General features: G+C 36.3%; 1 protein-coding gene across 4 annotated transcripts in view; it reads right to left on the bottom strand.

The window, feature by feature from the left end:
- Positions 1-25,331, bottom strand: part of LOC124534831 (DENN domain-containing protein Crag) — a 43,254-nt gene that overhangs the window by 11,345 nt on the left and 6,578 nt on the right. For 3 of the 4 annotated variants that reach the window (XM_047110856.1, XM_047110857.1, XM_047110858.1), the window contains exons 1-19: positions 16,310-16,446; positions 15,865-15,966; positions 15,153-15,325; positions 14,760-14,851; positions 14,428-14,549; positions 13,647-13,749; positions 13,164-13,252; positions 12,919-13,083; positions 11,676-11,889; positions 10,948-11,119; positions 10,601-10,787; positions 10,285-10,451; positions 4,781-4,881; positions 4,315-4,419; positions 2,924-3,052; positions 1,568-1,671; positions 1,001-1,115; positions 732-843; positions 38-229 (exon numbers count right to left, since the gene is read on the bottom strand). In XM_047110856.1, coding sequence (XP_046966812.1) covers positions 38-229; positions 732-843; positions 1,001-1,115; positions 1,568-1,671; positions 2,924-3,052; positions 4,315-4,419; positions 4,781-4,881; positions 10,285-10,451; positions 10,601-10,787; positions 10,948-11,119; positions 11,676-11,889; positions 12,919-13,083; positions 13,164-13,252; positions 13,647-13,749; positions 14,428-14,549; positions 14,760-14,851; positions 15,153-15,325; positions 15,865-15,963 — 2,441 coding nt within the window. In that variant the 5' untranslated portion in view covers positions 15,964-15,966; positions 16,310-16,446. Of the gene's footprint in view, positions 1-37; positions 230-731; positions 844-1,000; positions 1,116-1,567; positions 1,672-2,923; positions 3,053-4,314; positions 4,420-4,780; positions 4,882-10,284; positions 10,452-10,600; positions 10,788-10,947; positions 11,120-11,675; positions 11,890-12,918; positions 13,084-13,163; positions 13,253-13,646; positions 13,750-14,427; positions 14,550-14,759; positions 14,852-15,152; positions 15,326-15,864; positions 15,967-16,309; positions 16,502-17,819; positions 17,980-19,744; positions 19,833-20,554; positions 20,795-24,417; positions 24,583-25,331 lie in introns of those variants that run through there. The other variant, XM_047110859.1, reaches the window with a different exon arrangement.

Below are 25,331 nucleotides of genomic sequence, written 5' to 3'. Positions count from 1 at the left end.
ACAACTTCGGATCGAATCGATAAAGGATGTTAAATACCCAGTGAGCGGCGAGGTCTCCTCCTGGAAGGAGCCGCTGCGTCGGTGGAACAGCTTGGGGCTGACGCTGAGGTCGTGGCGCGGGGGCGGCGCGGGCTCGGGCGCGCGGGGGGGCGCGCGGGGGGGCGGCGCCGCGCACGCGCTCAGCGCGCCCAGCGGGTCGTCCGCCAGCACCGGCGTGCGCGGCGACAGCCTGCGCCGGGTACGGTGAGCACGGCCTTATATACATACTAGCGGTCGCCCGCGGCTTCGCCCGCGTAGATAACGGTTCATAATCAGTCATATATAAACCTCAAATTCGTGATCACAACACCTCAGCCAGACCAACATCAGCCACGAATCTGATGAGGTTCTTAGGGTCGGAGGCCATTATGCCCTCTACGGACCGGAGTTAGAACATTTATAGTTCTATCTTTTATAGTTTAGGCATCATACGCAAAAAATCAACTTTTTTGGTAGATTTTTTTCTTTTTTGTCCGAAAAACCCAAAATATCTTACGGAACCCCAATTTTTTTTCAAAATAAAATTTAGCCTATGTTATGCGGGATTAATTTAGCTTTCGAATGGTGAAAGAATTTTTAAAATCGGTCCAGTAGTTTTTGAGCCTATTCATTACAACCAAACAAACAAAGTTTTCCTCTTTATAATATTAGTGTAGATGTTAACCATATCACAGCTTTTGAACGTGACTCACTTAAGGGGTGATGATTTTGTCGGCTCCAAGGGATCAGTAGCGGCCGCCTCTTTCTCCGGTTCCTCGGGAAAGCTCAGCGTTCTTGAACACCGGGACTTAGGATTTGACGTGCCTACAAAACAGTTATAACAAAAGCATACAACGTTAGTAAATAAAACCTGCTTTCTTAAGCAATGATTGATTTTAATTTCATTTAAAGATTTGGTCAAAAAAATTGATCACATATATTTTACACTATAATTTTACGTACTGTACAATAATTTACTTACCACTAGAGAACGATAGCCTCTGTAAGTTCTGAACTATTTGCGCATCTCCTGCGAAACTCTCGGATCGTGTGAGGATACGTAGATCAGACGGACTATCTGGACTCACATGGATCGTCTGAGGAAGTTACAATGTATTTTATTCAACATCATTTTTCCTATATCCTCTTGTTTGTTGAAACACCGGCTCCCGGTATAAACACATTTTGGCCGCAACTGTTGACATACCGGGAGCCGGTATGGCTAAGTGTGTTCTGTTATTCGCTCTGAAGTACCCTTTGTTGAAAGTTTATATATTAGCTATGATTGATTATTTATATAGAAATGGTTGAAAGTGAATAAAGATTATTCAATTTACAATAAGATTTATAACTTGAATTGACTTGATTCGTACTAAATACGGAGAAAATCTAGTTACAATAAAAGTCTGTCTCAAAATTGGGCTGTCTGTTGACCATACCGGCTCCCGTTATAACAGGTAACACAAGGTGGGCTAATGTCATTTAACATACGAAAAGATATTGAAATATCGGGAGAAACTCGACATAAAATAATGTGAAAATACCAAACCTGTCTCTTCTCGCTGATGGATAGCGACTGCTGAGTTTCCTCGTTACCCAGCGAATTACTTCTGGGCCGCGTGGTTCTCGTGAGATCGGGATCGGACGGCAGCCCTGTAAGAACATAAGCGCATGATTTTGTCTTAAATTTTCACGATTACACATTGAAATTAAACTATACTCTGTTCGCGTTAAGAATGCAGTGAGTTGTCATTCTTTACCGGCCTGACTCCGCCCCCTTTGACCAATCAAATATTTTCAAATTACAAAGTCAAGTTCACATTTAATTAATTATTAATTGATATTTTTATTTTTATAATTTAAATTTTGTTTATTTACATATTTACATTTAATTTTTTCAAGCTGTACACGTAATAATTAATGTAACCTATAGCTACTAGATGACGTTATGTCAAAATATGTAAATTTCTACATCGCGATGGCAAGATTCGCAAACGATTGTATATAGTGTTAAGAATTTTGTTGATTAAACACCCCGATTCGATTTTTTATTGTAATGTGTATTTTTTACATTCATTATACTTAGTCTTTAAAACAAATATAATTTGTTGGAATTTTAACACAAATATGCATACACCTTCACCCTGCTGTTAAAAAAGATTTGATTGGTCAGGGGGCGGAGTAAAGCCGGTAAACAATGACAACTCACTGCATTCTTAACGCGAACAGACTATAGTTATAAGGGATTTGAATCGCGTATATTGATTATTAAAATATAGTCTACCCGTGACCACGAGCGCTGTAAAGTGCTCGAAACGTCGGGATGCCCAATAATTAATATACGCGATTCAAATCTGTTATAACTATAGTCTGTTCGCGTTAAGAATGCAGTGAGTTGTCATTGTTCACCGGCCCCTTTGACCAATCAAATCTTTTCAAATTACAAAGTCAAGTTCACATTAAACAAGTAAAGGGTTCGAACGTGATTGTTGTGGATTTAATTAATTATTAACTGATACTTAAAAAAAAATGAATACCACACCAATTTGTAAAAATAAAAGTGCGAGAAATGCTACGACCACGTCTTACAAAAAGAAATTGCCATGTGGGATTTAGATAATGTTATGGAAATCGCTGCAGAAAATTATTTTATTATAAACACTAACGACGACACTAGTAATAGTGATTAAAATATTAATGACTTAATTTCGATTTTTTACGTTAATGTGTATTTATTAAATTCATTACAATTTTAACACAAATATACATACACCTTTACCCTTCTTTTAAAAAGATTTGATTGATCAAAGGGGCCGGTAAACAATGACGACTCACTGCATTCTTAACGCGAACAGACTATAGTTTTATTTCAATGAGCGCATGAGTAGGCCGGGCGCATGCGTACCGGAGATGAGGATGCCGGCGTGCGCGGACAGTTGGTGGTGTCGCGGGTGCGCGGTGGCGGCGCGCACGATGTTCCCGCGCCGCACGAGCGCCTCGAACGCGCTCGCCCCCGCGCCGCCCGCCTCGCTCGCTGACAAACCAACCACAAACATTTCATTAACTATCATCATAATTATGTATTATACAATTGTATAGTAAGACACAAATTAGATGTAGCATCGGAAAATGCAATGGAATGAAAATAAAACCGATTATTGCCGATTTACACAACCAATAGAAATAGCTCCTATCGCGCCATTCGACGCTATTCGTCGCTATAGATTCACGCGTCAGAAAAAACAAGTGTATGTAAATCGACGCGTCAAATTGACGAATATATTAGGTCATGTGATATTAAAAGTTATTACGTTTGTGTAAAGATCATATTCGCGTGAGAAATAAATATTGATAATTTGGGATAGCGTACTTAATTCGGATGTGATCGGTTTTACGAATTTTGCCGATGCGACATCTAAGCTGTGTCGTACTATACTATTCTAGCGTCAAGATACGATGGCCGTTTCGACAGATTAAAAAAGTGATGTGAAATGTAAATTTATTATCGATATAATATATTCAAATCTTTGTTTTTTTTGCAAGTAATTTAATTCAAGTTTTTGTTGCAAGTAGTATCTGATTAAAAAAGGTTTAATAAAAAAAATATAAAATAAGTTTAAGTAATATATTCGAACGAAATCAATTTAAATCAAAAATTGGAATTAGAATGAATAACTTTATAAACATACATATTACATACAAGAAATATCTGTTGCCTGTTCTGAATACTAATTTTATTTCTATTATCATTTTCACAATGTACAATAAAATATATAAATAAAATAAATAATTTATAAAATAGATAAAATATTTACTGTCAACACAAATATAACACCGACTACGAGGTCTTGCGTGAGAGTGTGACGTATACGTTTACCCAAAAAAAAAGTTATCTTCGCGGTACCCTAATATTTGTAGTTTTAGTCGATAAATTTTATTACTAACTGCACGTCACTATTGACAATAAAGAACAACAATTTGCTCCTTTGATGTAATTATTAAAAACTTCATGAGCGGGCAAACGTCAAAACGGCCATCATAGCGTGCCGCTACTATAATATATTGTACTCAATGTAATGTGAAGTTTTATTGCTACTGCAATAGAACTTAACATTACTTATTTTTCTTGTCTTACAGTTGAATGTTTATAAAGTTTGAAGTTTCATCAGGTTTACCAGTCATATCATCACATTAGATATGTGATTAATTGTCGTATTTTTTTGATTGGATACAATATACAGAAGCGAAGAAACATTAATTGCTGATCTAATAATATTTATAGAAGCAAATACTAACCAGAATCGAGACTAGACCTGCTACGAGTGGGTTCGGCTAACGCCAGTGCCGATAAGTCCGCGCCCTCACCGCCCACAGTACGCACTCGTGGCAAAGTACCGGAGCCTGGAAGCGAACGGAGGAAATAACTACATTATATTATACATTAATTTTATTACACTTTAATGTCAGGATAGAAAAACAGTTGTGAGTAAAATAATTACACTATATATCTCTAAAAATATGAATGCAATAATTTAACTATCCAACAAAATTATTTTAAGAAATATTAATTTAACTTATTTTTAATTGTTAGCTAAGTCAAAGTCAAGGTAAAGGAATAAGATATTGAATAGTGTATAATGGTATATATATATATATATATATATATATATGTGTGTGAGTGTGTGTGTGTGTGGGTGTGTGGGTGTGTGTGTGCGTGTGTGTGTGCGTGTGTGCGTGTGTGTGTGTGTGTGTGCGTGCCCACCGCTGAGCGCGGCGCGCGCGGCCCGCTGCGCCCCAGCCTGGCGGAACAGCGCGGCGCCCAGCACCGCCACGCGCAGCTTGTTCCACAGCAGCTGCGAGCCGCTGCACAACACAACATTACTGATTTATTTCCTTATTGAGTAAATGCCTTTAGTGTTACTTCCAGTGCCTCTAAGCTGGGGGACGGATACTAGGCTCCCTATAAACATTTATTTATTTTATTTATTTATTTATACTTCATTGTACACCACATGTTACACATTATAATATGTTACAATATTATATATAATATTGTAGAGTACAACGGGCGGTCTTATGGCTAAGTAGCCATTTCTTCCAGACAACCCAATAAGGAGAGAGGTTGTATGAAAGTTGGGTAGGTGGTGCTAAGTCGGTAATATGCATATATTACATACAAATATCTACATGTAAATACTCATACAATGTACATATAATATATATATATATACATACATATACCCATACATTCATATATGTACATACACAAACATACATATATATACATACACATACATACACATACACACACACATATACATATGTAAACATATACATATCAATATTATAAACTAATAAATAATTATAACTAAACTAATAAATAAGCACTAATATAAATCGTCTCTATGCAGATTCAAGATAAAACTTCTTTAGGGAATTTTTGAAAATTAATAGTGTTTTGGATTTTTTTATATTTAATGGTAAATTATTCCACAACTTAATTGCCTGAACGGTAAAAGAGTCACTGTAGAATTTTGTTTTATGTACCGGTATTTTGAGTGTAAGACTCCGGGAAGATCTCAAAAGAGAAGGATCGCCTTGAAATTGAAACTTCTCCTTTAAATAAGAAGGAGCCCTTACATTAAATAACCCACAGTACAGAAAAGACAAAATATGCAAGTTCCGGCGAAAGCGAATAGGGAGCCACTTGAGCTTCGAACGAAATACAGAAATGTGGTCATATTTGCGAAGGCAGAATATGAACCGGATGGCGAGATTTTGAAGTCGCTCAAGCTTATTGAGTTGGTCCTCGGTCAGATTAGTATAGCTTGCATCGGCATAATCAAGAATAGGTAAAAGGAGAGAATTTGCTAACATAATTTTGGTAGGAATTGGTAGAAGGGATCGAAGCCGTCGTAGCGAGTTCAGTGAAGCGTAGGTTCTTCTGCTCAGTTCTTTCAAGTGATCTGACCAAGATAATGTTTGGTCTAAATACACCCCTAGATTTTTCACAACGGAACAGTAAGGTAAACAGGTACCATTGTACTCAACAGACGGTATATCAGCGTAATTAACCTTAGAGACCATGCCCGGACTACCAATAATGATGACATGTGATTTCCCGGGGTTTATAGCAAGTCCGTACAGTTTACTCCATTGGTGAATTTTCTGTAAGTCGTAATTCATGCCCTCAATCGCAATGTGAAGATTTTCAAGCGTAGTGTGGCGATAAATTTGAATATCATCTGCATACATATGGTAGGAGGAAGAAATATATTGAGAAATGGAATTAATGAAAATAGCAAAGAGCAAGGGAGATAAGACGCCACCTTGAGGTACCCTTGCCTGGACATTACACCATGAGGAAAACGTCTCATTAAGGCGTATACGTTGTCGACGGCCTTTGAGGTAACTCAGAAACCACTCAATCACTGATGGAGATATGTTAAAGGAGCTTAACAAACTCAGAAAAACATCGTGATCAACGCAGTTGAATGCGTTGCTAAAATCTAAAAGTGTTAAAATAGTGAGTTGTTTGTTGTCCATGGCTAACCGAATATCGTCAGTAACTTTAATGAGAGCAGAGACCGTACTATGACCTGCACGGAAGCCGGATTGTAAAGGATTAAGAAGTGAGTGTTGATTAAGGAAGAGGTTTAATTGGTGGAATACTAGCTTTTCAAGGACTTTAGATAGGAATGGTAGGATGGAAATCGGTCGGAAATCACAATAGTTGGTTGCATTCGACTTTTTCGGGACTGGGATAATAAGGGCATTTTTCCATGTGTCCGGGAATTTATTACAGGTGATGGAGTAATTAAGAATATGGACTAAGATATGGATAATAATATCTAGGATGGGTATGATCATGTTACGGCTTATGCAGTCAGTACCAACGGCATTCGAGGACACAGACAGTATGTTCCTTTTAACATCACATTCAGTGAAAGAGGAGAAGGTAAACGGAGGGAAGTTAGAAGTTGGTAATGATGAAAGAAAATTCAGCGTAGAATCTTTATCAAAATTTGCTGTTGTAGAAGAGGAAGAGAAATGTTTAATCAAGAGTTCGGTATCTATATTTATCGGGGTATTACGAGATTTACCAACTCCAAGTTTTTCAAGAAATTTCCAAGTTTTTGCGGTGTCGCCGTTTTCGACAGATCTGTGAGTATAGCGTCGTTGAGCATCTCTACATGATGTATTACAGTGATTTCGTGCCTTCTTGTATTTATCGCGATTGAGGTCAGAATTATTAATTTTATATTTCAGTTTAGCTCGATTTTTCTTTTCAATGAGCTTCTTTAGATCTTCCGTCAACCACGGTGCAGGGAGATGTTTCATTCTAACTGGTCTTATAGGTGCATGTACATCGTATAACCCTACAAGCAAACTATTGAAGGTATCCACCTTCTTGTCAATAGAATCAGCAGCTATAACCGCAGACCAATCCAATTGACAAGCATCCTCGCGTAGACGATTTACATCCATTCCTCCAAAATTACGTAGCAGAAGTGTTCTTGATTTTGCTTTGGGAGGACATATTTTATAAGAGAGAAAAATTAAGTCATGGTAGGAAAATGCATCGGCAGAACACTGACCATGCTTAGAAACTAAATCAGGAGATGAGACCATAATGAGATCAAGGAGCGAGGGGGTACAGCCGGGAGAAAAGTGGGTAGCTGTGAGGGGTAAAACATGTAGATTGCAGGATTCGGTAATTGTTAATAGCTTTTTACTATTAGCGTCACCTTTAAGTAAACATGTATTAAAATCTCCCATTAAAATTGAGTGGCTGTAATTAGGGACAAAATTCTCTAGCAAATTTTCAAAACTAGGGTAATAATTAATAAGAGAGGAGGGGTTGTAGAATACACCAAGAAGAATTTTAGAATAAGCAAGACTGACTTCAATAAGCAAATATTCACCCGCATCGGGTAGAGGAGGTTGAGCAGACGAACTGATTACATTATAAGGAATATATGAGCGTAAGTAGATCGCAACTCCACCACCCCTCCTGCCGACACGGTCATTTCGAATTAATTGAAAGCCAGGTAATGAATAGGATGTCGAAGGAAGACATGGTTTCAACCACGATTCGGAAATAAGAATAGCATGAATATTACGGCAGTCAAAAGAAGCAAGCATATCAGGATAATGAGCCGGAACACTTTGAGCATTGATATGGATAACATTAAAATTTTTCGGACAGTCTGAGAAATGTGAACTAAGGGTGACATTAAGTGAAGGAGGAGATGTACTGTGGAAACTTTCTTCACCGGACATTTCGTCAGACGACGACAGAGACATATAAAGGTCACTTTGTATACTGCTGTGAGACGACATAATAAATATTTAAATATAATTACAAATATAAAAGAAGATATAAAAATAAATAAATTAAAAAATAAGGTGAAGAAAAAATTAATACAAAACAAAAACCTTAATAAAAATAGTAACTAAATTAAGTTATCAAAAATAGATATATCATAGACTACCTACCAGCTGTACTGTACAAAAATTAAACATACGATACATTTTGCATAGACCAGAAAAAAAAACAACGATAGCTTAATTAAAAAATAATACAACTAAAATATGTTATCAATTAACATTAACTCTAACAAATTAATAAAGTAAAACAATATCTATTCAGTTAAAATTTCGGACCCCCTTTTTTTGCTGTAGGCTCTCACTCCACAAAAAAAAGTAATTCTGAACGCAACTATAATGTCAAACCGTCACTGTCAATAATCAGTATTCAGTCGAAAGCAGTATTACCTTAGAAATGTAAATATAACAAGGTATAAATAAAAGTAGGTAAAACCATATCAAAAATAATAAAGACTCGATAGAAAAGAACAATACCTACAGCAAAATAACGCGCAGAAAAGTGATAAGAATATATACAATAATTAAAGCGACCTGGCGGAAAATAAAGGAGTCGGCTATTTCTTCATAGTCCTTTTGGTTCTCGTTATGGTTGGCTTCGAAGGTTTAGAGACATCTTCATTCGGAGACATGACGTAAGCATCGGAAGTGCTGGCATTGGAGCTGGGGACTGCATCTAGATCAGGCATGCTTGACAAACGGTGTCTTGTTCCATCCGCGCCCAGGACAAAAATGACACCATCACGAGTCCAGCATTTTGCGACTCCGAAGCGTTGGCGAGCTGCTACGAAGATCTTATGTCGTCTTTTCGTTAGAAACTCGGATATAGTTACGCCAGTGCCCTTCAAATTAGATTTTGATGTCCACACCTGGTTTCTGAGGGAGAACTCCTTAAACTTAATGAGAATTGCTCGCGACTTGCCCTTTTTCGGATTACCCAGCCTATGGCAGAGAGTAAAGTCACTAGATGTAAGTTGTGTAAGAGCGAGGTGTTTATTTAACAATTGAGCAACACAAGCAGCCGAGTCTTCTTTATGATCCTCCGGGACTCCATGCAGTAGAAGAATCTTTTTCCGGGTGCGCATCTCCAAATCATCTTGCTGCTTAGAGAGGAATTCCACTTGAAGGTGTAGATTTTCTAGGGCAGTGAGCACAAATGTACGAAAGGAGTGGAATTGGGAGTTTATGTTTGAAGTGGGGCTCGCAGCAGGGATACTCCCTTTCAATTCACGCTGGAAGTCATTCATTCTGGCATTAAAAATTTGAGTGAGCTCGTCCAGTGTATGTTTTATTGACTCCATAGTGCCAACAATGTGATGATGATTTTACAGTTATACACAAATATAGTTTAAATAGCTGGTAGGTAAATATAGTTCACAGGTACATTTATATATAAATATACACAAAAATTGTAATTTTTTAAGAATATTAAAATCGGAGCAACAGTTAACACATTTACTTATTTCACGCCTACCCGCAATTTTTTACCCGCATTTAAACCATTTTTGGGATTTGTGCTTATTATTTAATAAAAATAATAATGGTAAGTGTACAGAATGAAAACCCCGTTGTATTTTGCTATACGTTATTACTACACATTATGAAACAAAGTAGATTCCGTAAGAAGATTTATTAAACAAATATGCTTTGAAAAAAAAAATTACTTTGATTGAACACTATCTGGCGTGATAGCTTCCGGTCTACTCTTATTAATAATTATCTATCTATCTATCATAATAATAACATGACACAATATATATTTTATTATTTTGTATGAATCCAGTTTATTAAATTATCTCTCGATAAAAATAAACCTTACAATATAGTAACAGGATTAACGCATAAAAATTTCGATAAGTTAATTTACTTATTTGGTACCTTGGCATATCTTGCGGCCACTCAGCTTCGAGCACGCACCGGTTGTAGTAACCGTATGTGAGGGCGTTGGGCTGTAGTCCAGCTCTCTTCATCAGAAACAGCAACTGTACGGCGAGTACTGGCAAGGAGTGAATACCGCATAGCTGCATCATTACTCTGTAGCATACCTATGTAAGATATAAAATATTAGAAGTTCCCTGCGATAGCACTCAAGATAGTTACATGCATAATTATATTACGTATCAGAAACGCCGATTTTCATTAACCGATAAAAGTAGATAAATGTAAAGATTTAAAAAAAAATTATAATACTAACCTCATCGCACGGCACTCTCAGTTTAGTTGCACGTTCCAGCAGCTCGTAAGCGCTGCGGAGCGTTGCGTGTTCCTTTCCCCGACACAGTATGAGGCGACACGGCAGCGCCAGGAAATAAAGCGAATAACACGCGCCCAATAGACATTTCGCCCACGCTTCGGGCGAGAGACTTGCTTTGCGGGCCAAACTAGAAACGAGAACATATTAAGGTTTTCAAATGAACGCATGCATTGCGCGTGCGCGGGCGAGTGGTGGTGGTGGGGGGGGGGGGGTGCGTACCGCTGCGCGATGCATTGCGCGTGCGCGAGCGAGTGGTGTTGGGGGGGGGGGTGTTTGTGGTGGCGTACCGCTGCGCAGCGACGATCTCGTTCTTGGTGCGGCGCGCCATGGGCGAGGCGTCGGCCAGCGACTCGGCGGAGGCGAGCGCGGCGGGCGGCGCGGCGCGCAGCGATCGGCCCTCGCGCCCGCGCGTGGCCAGCCGCTCGTCCAGCACCAGCTTCTCGTACGTGTACTGCCCCTCTGCGACACGCACGCCATTAGTCAAAAATTAAAATCAATTTAAAATTATTGTTATTACATCAAGTTACACATCTCAAAGAGGGACTGAACCCTTAAACTAGGAGAACCCGTATCTTAACGATCAGTGACTTTCCAAACAGTGTTTCTGTTCAACTTTAAATTTAATGCTTGAAATATGTACCAATTATTATTACTGTACAGAGAAAAAGAGAAAAATAACACAAAACAAAAATATGTCGAACTAATGTTGTAAAGATGTTTTATTTATTACATGTACTATAATATAATAAATGCATGCATGCATGTGTGTGTGTGTGTGTGTGTACAAAGACAATTTTCTGTTTCTTTATAGATAAGATCATTTTCAAAAGCTTATTTCGATTTAACCGAGTAATGTATCTTTGTTTATTCATTATTTTGTAAGTATAAGCTCCTAAATATACATGTCTATACACTGCGTTACGAGTTCTGTTTTTTTAATAATAATATATCGAACGGTGCCACTAAAAGTTTACGAGATACATTGTTAAAAGAAGTATTTTTATGTTATCGGTACCGGGGTCGGGCGGGTCGGGCGGCAGCACGAACACGGTGCGCTCGGAGGCGTTGGCTGCGTCGTGGCCGAGAAGCGGCTCGTCTGCGCCCACGCGCTCCGTGCACTCGTCGAAGAACGTTAAACCCTGGTCCACGTCGCACACGAACGAACGCTCCTCGATGAAGCGCGTGAACATCTGCGTGCGCATTATCAGCGCGTAGAACCGCTGGTACGTCTGGGGAGAAAGTTAAATCAAACTATAAATAAATAAATATGAGACAACATCACATATAGTACGACACAACTTTGATGTCGCATCGGCAAAATTCGTAAAACCGATCACATCCGAATTAAGTACGCTATCCCAAATTATCAATATTTATTTCTCATGCGAATATGATCTTTACACAAAAGTAATAACTTGTAGTATTATATGACCTAATATATTCGTCAATTTGTCGCGTCGATTTACATGCACTTGCTTAAACTGACGCGCGAATCTATAGCGACGAATAGCGTCGAATGGCGCGATAGGGAGCTATTTCTATTGGTTGTGTTAATCGGCAGTAATCGGTTTTATTTTCATTCCATTGCATTTTCCGATGCTACATCTAATTTGTGCCGTACTATACATTACTCTGATCCCAATGTAAGTAGCTAAAGCACTTGTGTTATGGACAATCAGAAGTAACGACGGTACCACAAACACCCAGACCCAAGACAACATAGAAAACTAATTGTAATCTACATCGACTCGGCCAGGAATCAAACCCGGGACCTCAGAGTGGCGTACCCATGAAAACCGGTGTAAACACCACTCGACCATGGAGGTCGTCAATACCTTACACAAGTATGCTTTTACTAGACCTATCAAAAACTCAGTTATTATTCTTATCCTCTTGACGACCTCAATGGTCGAGTGGTGTGTACACCGGTTTTCATGGGTACGTCACTCTGAGGTCCCGGGTTCGATACCCGGCCGAGTCGATACCAAATGTAGAGTAATATACCAAATGGATTAATGTAATCACACCAAGATATCTGAGAAAATAGCTCGCTTTTTTTTACCCAACATTTAAGATGATAAAATTTAGCTAAAAACGTCCATTAAATACAATTAAATTTATATAAATCCTATATTATATAAATTTAATTAGAGAAGTTAAGTGTTAAAATACTATAAAATATTAAAGATTCTAAACTATATATAACTAAATTTCTATGGTATTAAGGAATATCCTCAGTCCGCTCGAATAAGAATTACCTTGTCTCTAGATCTCAAGAATGCGTCCATGTGGAATAAGGCGTGCGGATCGGTGGTACCAACGGTGGGTGCTTTTGTGATCGGTATGAGGTAGCTGCGGTAACCCTGAAGAGTCACCGCCATGAACCGTAGAAACGCTTCCTGGATCTTCAATTCTAAAGCTTGCTGAAAGATAAATACGATAAGGTAAGCCATAAATTCCATGATATTTTATTGTTTAATAAAAGTGCTATGTAACAAATCACCTCTTTCTTTCTTTTCTGAAAATCTCGATCTAAACTCGTTGTGGGTTCTCCGTTATATTTACTATCGTTCGATGAATGGACAGGTGAGGCTACAAAAATAATAAATAATTAATTAGTAATAAGTGGTTAGAACGCGTGCATCTTAACCGATGATTGCGGGTTCAAACCCAAGCAAGCACCACTATATATATGTGCTTAATTTGTGTATATAATTCATCTCGTACTCGGCGTTGAAGGAAAACATCGTGAGGAAACCTGCATGTGTCTAATTTCATCGAAATTCTGCCACATGTGCATTCCACCAACCCGTATTGGAACAGCGTGGTGGAATATGTTCCAAACCCTCCTTAATGGAAGAGAAGGCCTTATCTCAGCAGTGGGAAATTTACAGGCTGTTACTTTACTTTACTTTACTAGTAATAATAAGAATAAGATGATAAATACTTAAAAATATCACAATACACAAATTTCCATTCAACGTACCGGGTCGTATGCTGGAGAATAGCTGTTCAAGCGTCTGGCGGAGCGTTCTCGCTTGTCGTTTCGGTAGAATTTTTAATGATATATGTCGTTGGGATTCACATATCTAAAAATAACAAATTCATTTCGTTATTATGTTGACTGTCATTAATCGCATTATAGTCAATTTTATTTCTAACATACAAATTAATAATTCATAGCACTTTAAAAACAATTCTATATGTATGACTCAGCTTTCATTTGAATACTAAATTTTCTTAATAGGCTATTTGACTGGTGTTTAAAACCCATTTTATATTATTTAGTAGAGGTTAAGGAACCCAGTAAAAGTTGATTTCTTTATTTCTAGTACATATTTTTCCGACAAATATCATATTAAAAATTCCATATTTAAATATCGCGCCAAAACGCTACTTGGATAATATGGCGCTGCAATGGGGTCGATGACGTCACTTTGCTGTATTTTAATCTGTGGTACATATGGTAGAAAAGCAAGGTTTACAAGAAAGTGACTTCATCATAAGCCCGGCCAATCAGGAGCGTATTGTATCACGTGACAAACGTTTAAAAAAATGCATTTTTATTTATTGATTTTTGAATAAATTAAGTATTATTTTCAAGTTTCGTTAGTAAATAACCATTGTTAAACTTATAATATACACGGATTACAATAATTCACAATTTATTTTTCGCATTGTCAAATAGCCTATTACTTAAATAAATTATGTAATGTGCTGTGGTTAGTTAATGGATCAAATACAAATATGAATACACAACAACTTACAGTAATATTATTAGTGTCGAGATCGACGCACGTGACATCCGGTGGGGGCTCGTAGAGGTCAAAGAACCTCGAATCCACGCCTATGAGATACGGCAACGGCGCATGGAGGACTTCTGCTAAGCCTAATGAAAATATTTTTAGTGCGTTTAATATAAAGTATTTGAAATTGTACAAATTGATTGAAAGTGTAGAAAGAAGCTGAATTAATATAAATGTTTAATAACAGGGCGATATAGTCGCATTAGCGACAAAGTTCATAATTAAAGAAAAAAATATATAAAATATTTAAAAAATGTACTTTAACAATAATTATACTGATACTTGTGTTTTACCTAGAGGGCAAAGAGGTATGTATGGACACTGCCACTTAAATGGGAACAGGAGACTTGACACTGCTTCGGATACAGCAGTCAACGTGTCTGGCCTGAAAAAATATAGAGTTCATTAGGCAAATAATCTATATCCTCACTCAGACAGATCACAATCGATGTCAGGAATTTTTAAAAATTAATTAGTACACTCATGTAGATTTTAATATTGACAAATCGCAGGAAGTTCAACTGTGAGCATAATAACAATATAGTAATATATAAATATTAGCAGAAAATATAAGAAACCATTATAATTTTAAAAACAGTATCAATACTCAGCTATGCCTTTATCAGTCTGGAATACTCGAAACGGTTTACAGATATTTATATATTTATATAATTGAATATTGATACCTCAATGAATGTATGAGTATCTTCTGTTCAGTGATGGCCAGTGCAAGTAGCAGGAGGCAGTTGTCTGGTCCCAGGTTCAGTAGTAGCTGTCTGAAGCCGGCCCCGCTGCGGACCAGGGGTTGATCCTCACGGCAGGTCACGATGACACGATCGTGGGGGTTCGTCGGTGACAGCTGAATGGAAATAATATATATAGATAATAATAATCTTCATAATATTATGATAGCTAAATTCTTGTTAAATAGTCAATCAAAGTTATATCATGCTATATTCATTGGATTATTTTCTAAAATAATAATAATAAATGACACATTACTGTTTCTCTCATGTAACTTTGCCGTTTTAAAAAAAATTTTGATAAATAACGCATTTATCAACCTCCTTCATTAACAATTGAATTGAATAACAAAAAATCTATTGCCTTTATATGCGAACATGCTATATATTTCTCCTACGTCGGATCTTATTGGAATTTGGAATCCATCAAAATCTGTGATTTTGATGAGTTGAGGGGCGGGGGCATGAGTGATGGAAAGCGTCTATTATTAAGAAAAGAGCGATAAGGACAAAACACAATTCATGCTCATTTTTCATCCTGGTTTCAGAGCAACAAAGTTACACGACGACAACTATGCCATAGCTTACTATTTCAGCTCCAAAAAATAATATGTTTAAATAACCATTTTTATATTGTATATCTTTATTTTTTTACCTGCAATAATATTCTCGGTTCGGGGAAGGGCACTTCCTCTAACAAATGTGTTATGTAACGTTCGATCGGTATATTTAAGGGTTCTTTACTCCATGACATTTCCTGTGAACAAATAAAACAATAAACTACACGTTCATCAATCACATGAAAAAATTACACAATCAAGAAAATTATCATCGTCATCATCATCATCAGTCTAGTAGTAGACATTTGTCTATTTGAAGAAAAAAGTCATCTTAGTCTACCCGTGACCACGAACACTGCAAAGTGTTCGAAACGTCGGGATGTTTAAAAACAATTAATATACGCGATTCATCCGTTATAATTAGTTTTATTTAAATGTGTAATAATCGCGAAAATTTAAGACAACATTACTTTCACGCTTGTTTGTCTAGGGCCCCCACTGCTTTGTGGCGGGGGGGCCTCCAGACGGTGGTCTGCTCACCAGTATGTAGAGCAGCCATCGCTCGAAGGTGTCGCTGAAGGGCCAGCGCGACAGCAGGCAGATGCACTTGTTTGCGTGCAGCGCGTGCGTTGCGTGCGACGCGCCCGCGCGCCAGCCCAGCCGCTCCGCTTGCGTTTCGCTCAGCTGAGCGTGCGGGTAGCTCTCGTAGAACGTCACCGCCGACCCGTACACCTGCAACCCGCACGCTTACTTTATACCGTATAGTACGACACAAATTAGATGTAGCATCGGAAAATGCAATGGAATGAAAATAAAACCGATTACTGCCGATTTACACAACCAATAGAAATAGCTCCCTATCGCGCCATTCGACGCTATTCGTCGCTATAGATTCACGCGTCAGAGAAAGCAAGTGCATGTAAATCGACGCGTCAAATTGACGAATATATTAGGTCATATGATATTACAAGTTATTACATTTGTGCAAAGATCATATTCGCATGAGAAATAAATATTGATAATTGGGGATAGCGTACTCAATTCGGATGTGATCGGTTTTACGAATTTTGCCGATGCGACATCTAAGTTGTGTCGTACTATACTCCAATGGTCCTCAACATAGGAGTATGGTATAGTAAAAGTAGTATGTAGAGCTCAGACAATCACTCTGCTGGTTGATGGATACGTATATGGAAGTAAGCGATAGTCAACAAGAATTAAAGACAAGGAAAACCAGTACTGTCCTAATTTGGATCCTTCTATCCACTGTGTCAGATACAAAGACAGTACAAATATAATAATAATAATAAATATGAGACAACATCACATACATTACTCTGATCCCAATGTAAGTAGCTGAAGCACTTGTGTTATGGATAATCAGAAGTAACGACGGTAACACAAACAGACCCAAGACAACATAGAAAACTAATGGTAATCTACATCGACTCGGCCTTGAATCGAACCCGGGACCTCAGAGTGGCGTACCCATGAAAACACACCACTCGACCACGGAGGTCGTTAAAGAAGTAGTCAGCCGCTAGCAATTGAAACTAGATTGAGTTCAATACCTATTTTTAAAAATTAATCAGTAATGTTAACTCACAAATCTCGTGTAATAAGATGATATATAATTGACATGACGCTGTCAAAAAATATTTAGCTTAGAAATGTGTGAACTCATTAACATCAATAGTATTTAGTTTAGTAAACTTATAATTAAGAAGTGATTAACATTTATTTATTATTTCATAAGCAGAGCTTTACAAGTAACAGATATTTTAACTTGTCTCCATTAATGTTGACGACCTCCGTGGTCGAGTGGTGTGTACACCGGTTTTCATGGATACGCCACTCTGAGGTCCCGGGTTCGATTCCCGGTCGAGTCGATATAGATTATCATTAGTTTTCTATGTTGTCTTGGGTCTGGGTGTTTGTGGTACCATCGTTACTTCTGATTTCCATAACACAAGTGCTTTAGCTACTTACATTGGGATCAGAGTAATGTATGTGATGTTGTCTCATATTCATATTCATATAATGTGATTACCTTATCTGTGGCATCAGCTACTGTCAGCACGAAGGTAGAAAACACCGGCTTCGGTGACGCAGCGTTATTCGGCCACAGTTCCAACGTAGCGCCCATCGGCAAACAGAATAATGGCACCGACGTCGGAAAAACTAAACTACGTCGATCGACTGTTGGATATCTGGGAAAAGATTTATAACGTCACAAAATATATGTTGTAGTTATTTTCTCAATCATTATATATCGTATAGAACAAAGTCGCTTATCGCTGTCTGTCCGTATGTATGCCAAAATTACGCAACGGATTGTGATGCGTTTTTTTTTTTTGAATAGATAGAGTGATACGAGAAGAAGGTTTTTTTATATAATACATGGACAATATAAATCAAAATCAAAATTAACTTTATTCAAGAGGGCTTTTAGAAGCACTTTTGAATCGTCATTTAACAATTAAGTGAAGCTCTACTACCGGTTCGGAAAGTAGTTTCTACCGAGAAGAACCGGCAAGAAACTCAGTAGTTATTCTTTTTCAACATTTACAAAAATAAAGTCATGTTAGTTATTACAATTACTTATTTAAATTAATATATACTGCCTGGAAGTCAACAGGTATTAATTCCACGCCTTTTTATCATCTACAAAATCTTTTATCGATTAATACGCCTTTTTTACCAATGTATTTATTATAAACGATTTGAATTTACGAGACGGTTAAGTTAAAAATATCTGTATAAAAGTTAAAAATATAGTAAAGAAACACTGGTCATTTTAGAAGTTTCTAATGTGATGTCGTAATTAACTACATTCTGTAGTCCATTTAGTATCAGTATTGCACACGCGCGAAGCCGGAGCGAGACGCTTGTAAACTATATTTTTTAAATATCGAACCTAAACATAAAATTGTTAAACTAGCTCATTAAATTGAAACGAAATCAAAACTATGATCTTAAAGCGCTGTACAAAACAACTTTATAAAATTTAGCACTTTATAAAAGCGCTAAAAAGTGCCTTTAGCAATTGAAATATGCTTTTTAATGCAATTAAAACACTGCGTTAAACTCGGCAGTGTGCCTAAGTTCATTAAACAGAACCTTTTAGCAACGTGAGGCGTTAATTACTAACGCACTCTGTGAAAGTTATTTCAATTAGCGTTTTGTTTTAAATGTAACACCGTTTCATTCAGCACTCTCCGTTTTCATTGATACAGTGTTATACTGTCGACACGAGGTGTCCATTTCAACGAGAAATCCTAGCGTTAATTGAGCTTTGTACTCTCAAAGGTCTACGATTTCCTTAGTGGAGTTATGAGGCCTGAGGCGTTTATCAAACTTGATTGCGTTTAAAGCGTACAGAATATACCCGTATCGTTTTCTATCTTTGTATTTTACTAGCGACCCGTCCCGGCTTCACGCGTGTGCAATACTGATACTAAATATACTACAGTATTTGCTTATTTACGACAACAACAAAAACAACAACAGCTTGTAAATTAGCCACTGATGTTGTTGTCCAAACCTTCTTCCCACTTTGGGGAGAAGGTTTGGAACACATTCCACCACGCTGTTCCGATCCTGGTTAATGGAATACACAGGTTTAAGACATCACATTAGAATCTTCTAAAATTATCAGTGTTTCTTTACTATATTGTCCATGTTTTATATACAAAAACCTTCCTCTCAAATCACACTATCTATTAAAAAACCGCATCAAAATCCGCTGTGTAATGTTAAAAATCTAAGCATACATAGGGACAGACAGAAGTACGCGACTTTGTTATATACTATTTAATGATGATAATGATGATATGTATGTTTGTACCTGAGAAAGTGAAACGAGTGACGTGATCCTTTACCGTTCTACATCACACATAATAGCTATTATAAAACGTGTTATTTAAATATATTATTATGTCTATGAAACAATTTATGTTTTTTTTTTAATCTTACCTAAATAGTACTTCTGGTTTGTAGGCTATTAGCGGCGGACGGTTCATTGACTTCTTGTAGCAAAGAAATACATCACTTCCCATTAGACCTGCCATTTAAAACAACTTTACAACACTTATCACAGATTATATAAATGCATGTTTATTACATGGTTGGACAGTATTACGGATAAATATTAAGAATAGATTTTATTTAATTTTGTTTTTGCAAGAGCGTTACATATAGAGTTTTTCCTTTAATTTGTAAATAATCATTTGTCGCATTTGAATAAAAAATATGAAAATATTTAAATACATAAAAATAAATTCGATTTCAAAGGTAAGATGTTTCTTGGAAATTTTAAGTTTACATGGATTCCTCTCGGATGAAGGCCTCCTCTGAGGCTTTCCAATTGTCTCTGCTCTTTGGTGTTATTAGCCTGTTTGTTCCTGCGATATTTTTGTATGTCGTCCTCCCATCTCGTGTACGTCCTCCATACTCAAATTAATGCGATAATTGTGACATCTTGAAGAAGCACTTGGTGGTAGGGCTTTGTGCAAGCCCGTCTGGGTAGGTACCACCCACTCACCAGTTATTCTACCGCCAAATAACAGTACTCAGTATTGTGGTGTTCCGGTCTGATGGGTGAGTGAGCCAGTATAACTACAGGCACAAGGGACATAAAATCTTAGTTCCCATTGTTGGTGGGACATTGACGATGTAAGGAATAGTTAATATTTCTTACAGCGCCACTTACCATCAGGTGGCCCATATGCTCGTCCGCCAACCTATACCATAAAAAAAAAGAATTTCGAAAAAAAAATAACTTGCCTTTATTAAGATTCTTGGCTATCATACAAAAGGCATGAGGCGGCGTCTCCCCCCTGCTTGCCACTATGACGCAAACGTCGACGACGACGAGCGCGTTGCAGGGCGCGGTGGGGTGAGCGCGTCTGTACGTTATGAATGTTTTCGCGGTCGAATTGTTAACATTCGCGAGTCGACCCCCGACGGACACCAGAACCATCTCAGCATCTGCCATCAATCTCTCTCTCCCATCGTACATTACGCCTAAGAAAAATAAATATATATAATTATTAGAAGAAATATTATTATAACGATTATGATCCCATTTTGAAGAGATTTGAGAAGAGGATTCTTGAATGAAATTTACTAAATTGTTACAATTTAACAAGGGATTTTTTTAACGGATTATTTTTAGAGAAGGGGAAAACACGCTGGCCGGTTACAGAGTGGAACTGCGGCTATAAAGAAGATAGTTTACGTTTTTAATTTCTCTTTTTATAGATAGCTATAAAAAGAGAAATTGAAAACGTAAACTAATTTAAATCGTTATTAACTTACTCCATCTCTAACTGAACTCATGTATACTATTTGAGACATTTTAGAAAAAATATTTTAGAAAAATGTAATTGAAAATATTGTAAGGCAAACTTATCTGAGGAAACAGTTCGACAATTTCTATATATAGACCGTCAAAGCTTAAATTCTATCGACTATTCCATGACACCAAGAAAAGTACTGTCATGAACTCTAAATCACTGCTTGTCTAAATTCAAAATTACGGAATGAACACTATCAATGAACCTCCAAATGTTCACTTGGGGTTAATCAACTTCTCAACAACCTTACCAGGAATAAAATTAACCTTCAATAGTTATTGAGTTGAAAACTTGTCTGAACTTTCAATAATCGATATTTTACGAATTAAAATTCAATAATTATTTTTAATACATAAATGAACATAAACCCTACTAACGTTAAAATTTTATTTTGGATCGATAATTATTATTATCAATATCTTTGTAATTCACCGCTTTAGCGCTGAAGCACTTCAACTACAGTGCTGTTCAACTGAAGGCTGATAATAATTAATACTAGACACAGACTATTTTTAAGACAAGCCGTAATATTGTCGTTATTGGTTAATAAATAAATTCAAACAAGCATTGCATTGCATACCAGGCATCTGATAGTGCTGCATTTTGTACCGTTGGTAAAAATTAAGAAGTACCAAAAAAAATTAATAGCTGAAAGGTCAGTGACATGGAATAATTTAAATACAAAATGCATACATATATATTAAGATATTATTATGATTGCTGTTATATTACTGTTTCAAAATCACGTTGCGTTTCCAAGTTTGTAACATCACATGGGATTTGCTACGCGAGAAAGTCAGTTACAAATTATAATGTGCTATATTCAATCCATACAAATTGGATAGCACGGAAAATGTGGCATCATTATATTATTTAAATAAAACTTCTTCAGCCGCGATGACAAGATCGAATTTAGCCGCAATGTAGTTACCTCATCTATATGCAATATTTGGAAAAAAAAAGTTTTTAGGTTGAAATGGTTTTAAATACTATCACAAATCACCTAGGTATATACGGGACAAAATCCCAAAAAGAACAGAAACATTAAAAATCATTATAATACAATACAAAATAAAACGAATCGTCAAAAGGACGCAAAAGTCAGTGGACAAACATCCGTAATAAAAAAATAACTAAAAAGGTTTCTCAGAGTGCATGCCGCTTCACTTTTTGTTTTAATCGCTTTCATGTGTTAATTCGAATATTTATATCTTAACTTATTATATAAAAATACGTAATGTGAATTTGTATACAAAGGACCATTTTGTTTTTTTTTTTTTTAATAGGTGTTTGTTGTTTTTTAATTTCACCTTTCAATGATATAATAGAATCCTTATAGTATACTTCAGAGACCGTCTTAATGTCAAAATGTCTGCTTTGCGGTTAAGTGAAAAACGACATTAATCCCCACTAAGCTTTAACTAATAAAGCTTTGTCGAAAAAAATATTTTCGAGAGGTTTTATATCCCTCAATGATTCCTTAAGAAAATTGTTATATTGTTATACCTGTGTTCGAAATGCTCGAAGGTAATAAAAAACATACCATATGGGTTGTCAGAAAATGAATGCGATTTTGTAATATAAATCTATACATATATCTAAGCATAAACATAAATTATTATATATAATAGAAGCATTGCAATAAGCGTGATTACAGAAATACTAATTATTAGTTGTTGTTCAAATCTAAACTTAATTAATCTCATCCCAAATTACTCTATCATTACTTTTGTACGGTTGCGTAGTCATTATTATGCAATAACTTGCTTTTTGTAATGTTTATTCCGATCGCTTCTTCAAAAGTACTATATCATTATGTCGTTAGAAGAGATGAAACGAAATGAAACTATTTACTTTATTATAACACGAGCTATATGTCTATTATTTACATTTTAAATAAGTCGATTATCCGAACCCTCAATTATCCGAACGCAGAATTAAATTACCCGAATCTTCTTGGTTGTAGCCGTTCGTCAATTGATATTGACGATTTTATATAACATTAAAATTGACCTTTTTTAGGTTTTTTATCTTATAAAGGTTTTAAACAAATATGTTAGCAGATATTGTGTTTGTTTCGGTTTGAAAGGTGAGTATGCCAGTGTAACTACAGAAACAAGGGACATAACATCTTAGTTCCCCATGTTGGAGGCGCATTGGTGATGAAAGGAGTGGTTAATACTTCTTACTACGCCAGTGTCTATAGATGATGGTGATCACTAACGATCAGATGTTCTATTTAGTCGTCCGCCAAACTAATAGTAAAAAAAAATTGTCTCTGTCTTTGTTATTACGGCATTATATATTAGAGTTATCATATGCTATAGTGAAAACCATGACCCTTATTTTGTTTATACTACAAGTAAATATTTTTTACCTCACGCTGATATATTTACGTTTAGATAATCCAAAAATAGACCTTACATGATAATGAGGCAATGTTTGTAAATATTTTACATAGATTATTACTTAATTTTAGTTAATACTCTTAAACGTAACATACTAGTAGTCACTCGACGCTTCATTCGCGTTTTAGGTTGTTGGTTGTCATGTGTTAGGCAAAAAGGTTACCTATGTCCTTTCTCGGAGAGTTCAAGATTGCATCATACCAAATTTCATCAAATTGGTTCATCTTTTTGGTCGTGAAAGACCGACAGACAGAGTTACTTTCACATTTATAATATTAAATATAGATTGCAGTACATTTAGGAGCTCGTATAATGACGTTTAAATAAAGCGGTTAGAACTAATTCGAAAACGATTCTTATCTCACTTAGCTCACATTTGTAATCTACACGAGGAATTCCCTAGCTATGCTGATAAACTTCGTTAGTTTATAATGAATTAATTGGTACGGCGTCTATATATAGTAGACAATCTGTTCGCCTGACCTTCTAGGACTTATTGTTTTATCTGCTCCTCTGAGATTTACTAGGAGTTTCAAGTTCATATTATTTAATACCGATTTAAATTGAGTTATATTATTTTAGTTAAGTTAAATTATTGTTGTTTTATCGTCAAATTTTTTATGTGTACGGTAAAAATATTTTACAAATTATCATATTTTATATTAATAGGTATTAAGTTGCATACATGCCCGTATGCTGCAACCAATACTGGGTGTACTAGCCTTCATACATTTTGTGCGTATATCAGCACTTCAATTACTTGTTCATTTGCTCAATTGGATGATATTGATAGGATAACAGCTAATAGTGTATGAAATGATGGAGAAAGTTCAGACTCATCCTAAAGAGATATATTCTTAGATAAGTTAGAGTTCCATATTACCTATATCCACAAGGGGCGGCCTGTCTCGACCCCTCCTCAAGCATAGGAAGCATTCCGGTGACCGCATCGAGCCATGATTAAGATCTGCAGGTAACCCTGTCGGAGTCAGTTCTAACATCTCGTATCCATTTGGCACCGTTTCTCCTAGATCTGGGAATATAACGCCTGCAACAAAACATCCTAATAAGTAACTTGCTTTGAACAAAAAGCTTTTTAAATTGTTTTTATATATATTTTAATAATGTTTCATTAAACAATTTGTTAGTTACATATTATTTTTTATTGCTAAATTGTTAAATAAATTCATCACCAAAATAGGTGAAATTGGGATGAAAGTTAGATAGAAAAATTTTCCTTTTATTTTAATGATTCATGGAGATCGGAATTGCAGATTCTCCTTATGTGTAAAATAAGCTGTTATGTTTTTTTTAAATTCAACACCCAAAGAATTGAAATTAGGAAAGTTTGTATAAAAATAGGTTATTTTTTAAGATAGAAACATAGAAATAAGTATTATGTATTTTAATAAAAGGGCAAATATCAATTGTTTAGCGATGGATATCCCATCTGGTACAGGGCTAGTTTCAAGATAAATCAATCGTTAAGGTTGTTGAAAAACAATTACTACGTTTTACAGATATTCTATTCTAAATACAAAGAGAATATAAAAATTGACATGACGGTAATAGCATCCATGCGGGTACTATGTGTCGCTGGAAATACACCTTGAATAAATAATGCATTCTACATAAGTGTTCCGAGTCTGTAGGTTTTGTTATTGCTGATACAATTGCCTGTATTCAACGCTTTAGGTCTGAGGCTGAACGCGTGTATCGTAACCGATGATTGCGGGTTCAAACCCAGGCAAGCACCACTATATATATGTGCTTAATTTGTGTTTATAATTCATCTCG

This window comes from Vanessa cardui, chromosome 13, assembly GCF_905220365.1.
Source record: "Vanessa cardui chromosome 13, ilVanCard2.1, whole genome shotgun sequence".
Lineage (NCBI taxonomy): Eukaryota > Metazoa > Arthropoda > Insecta > Lepidoptera > Nymphalidae > Vanessa > Vanessa cardui.
Note: the sequence above shows the minus strand (reverse complement) of the source record. Positions and strands in the feature narration are given on the sequence as shown.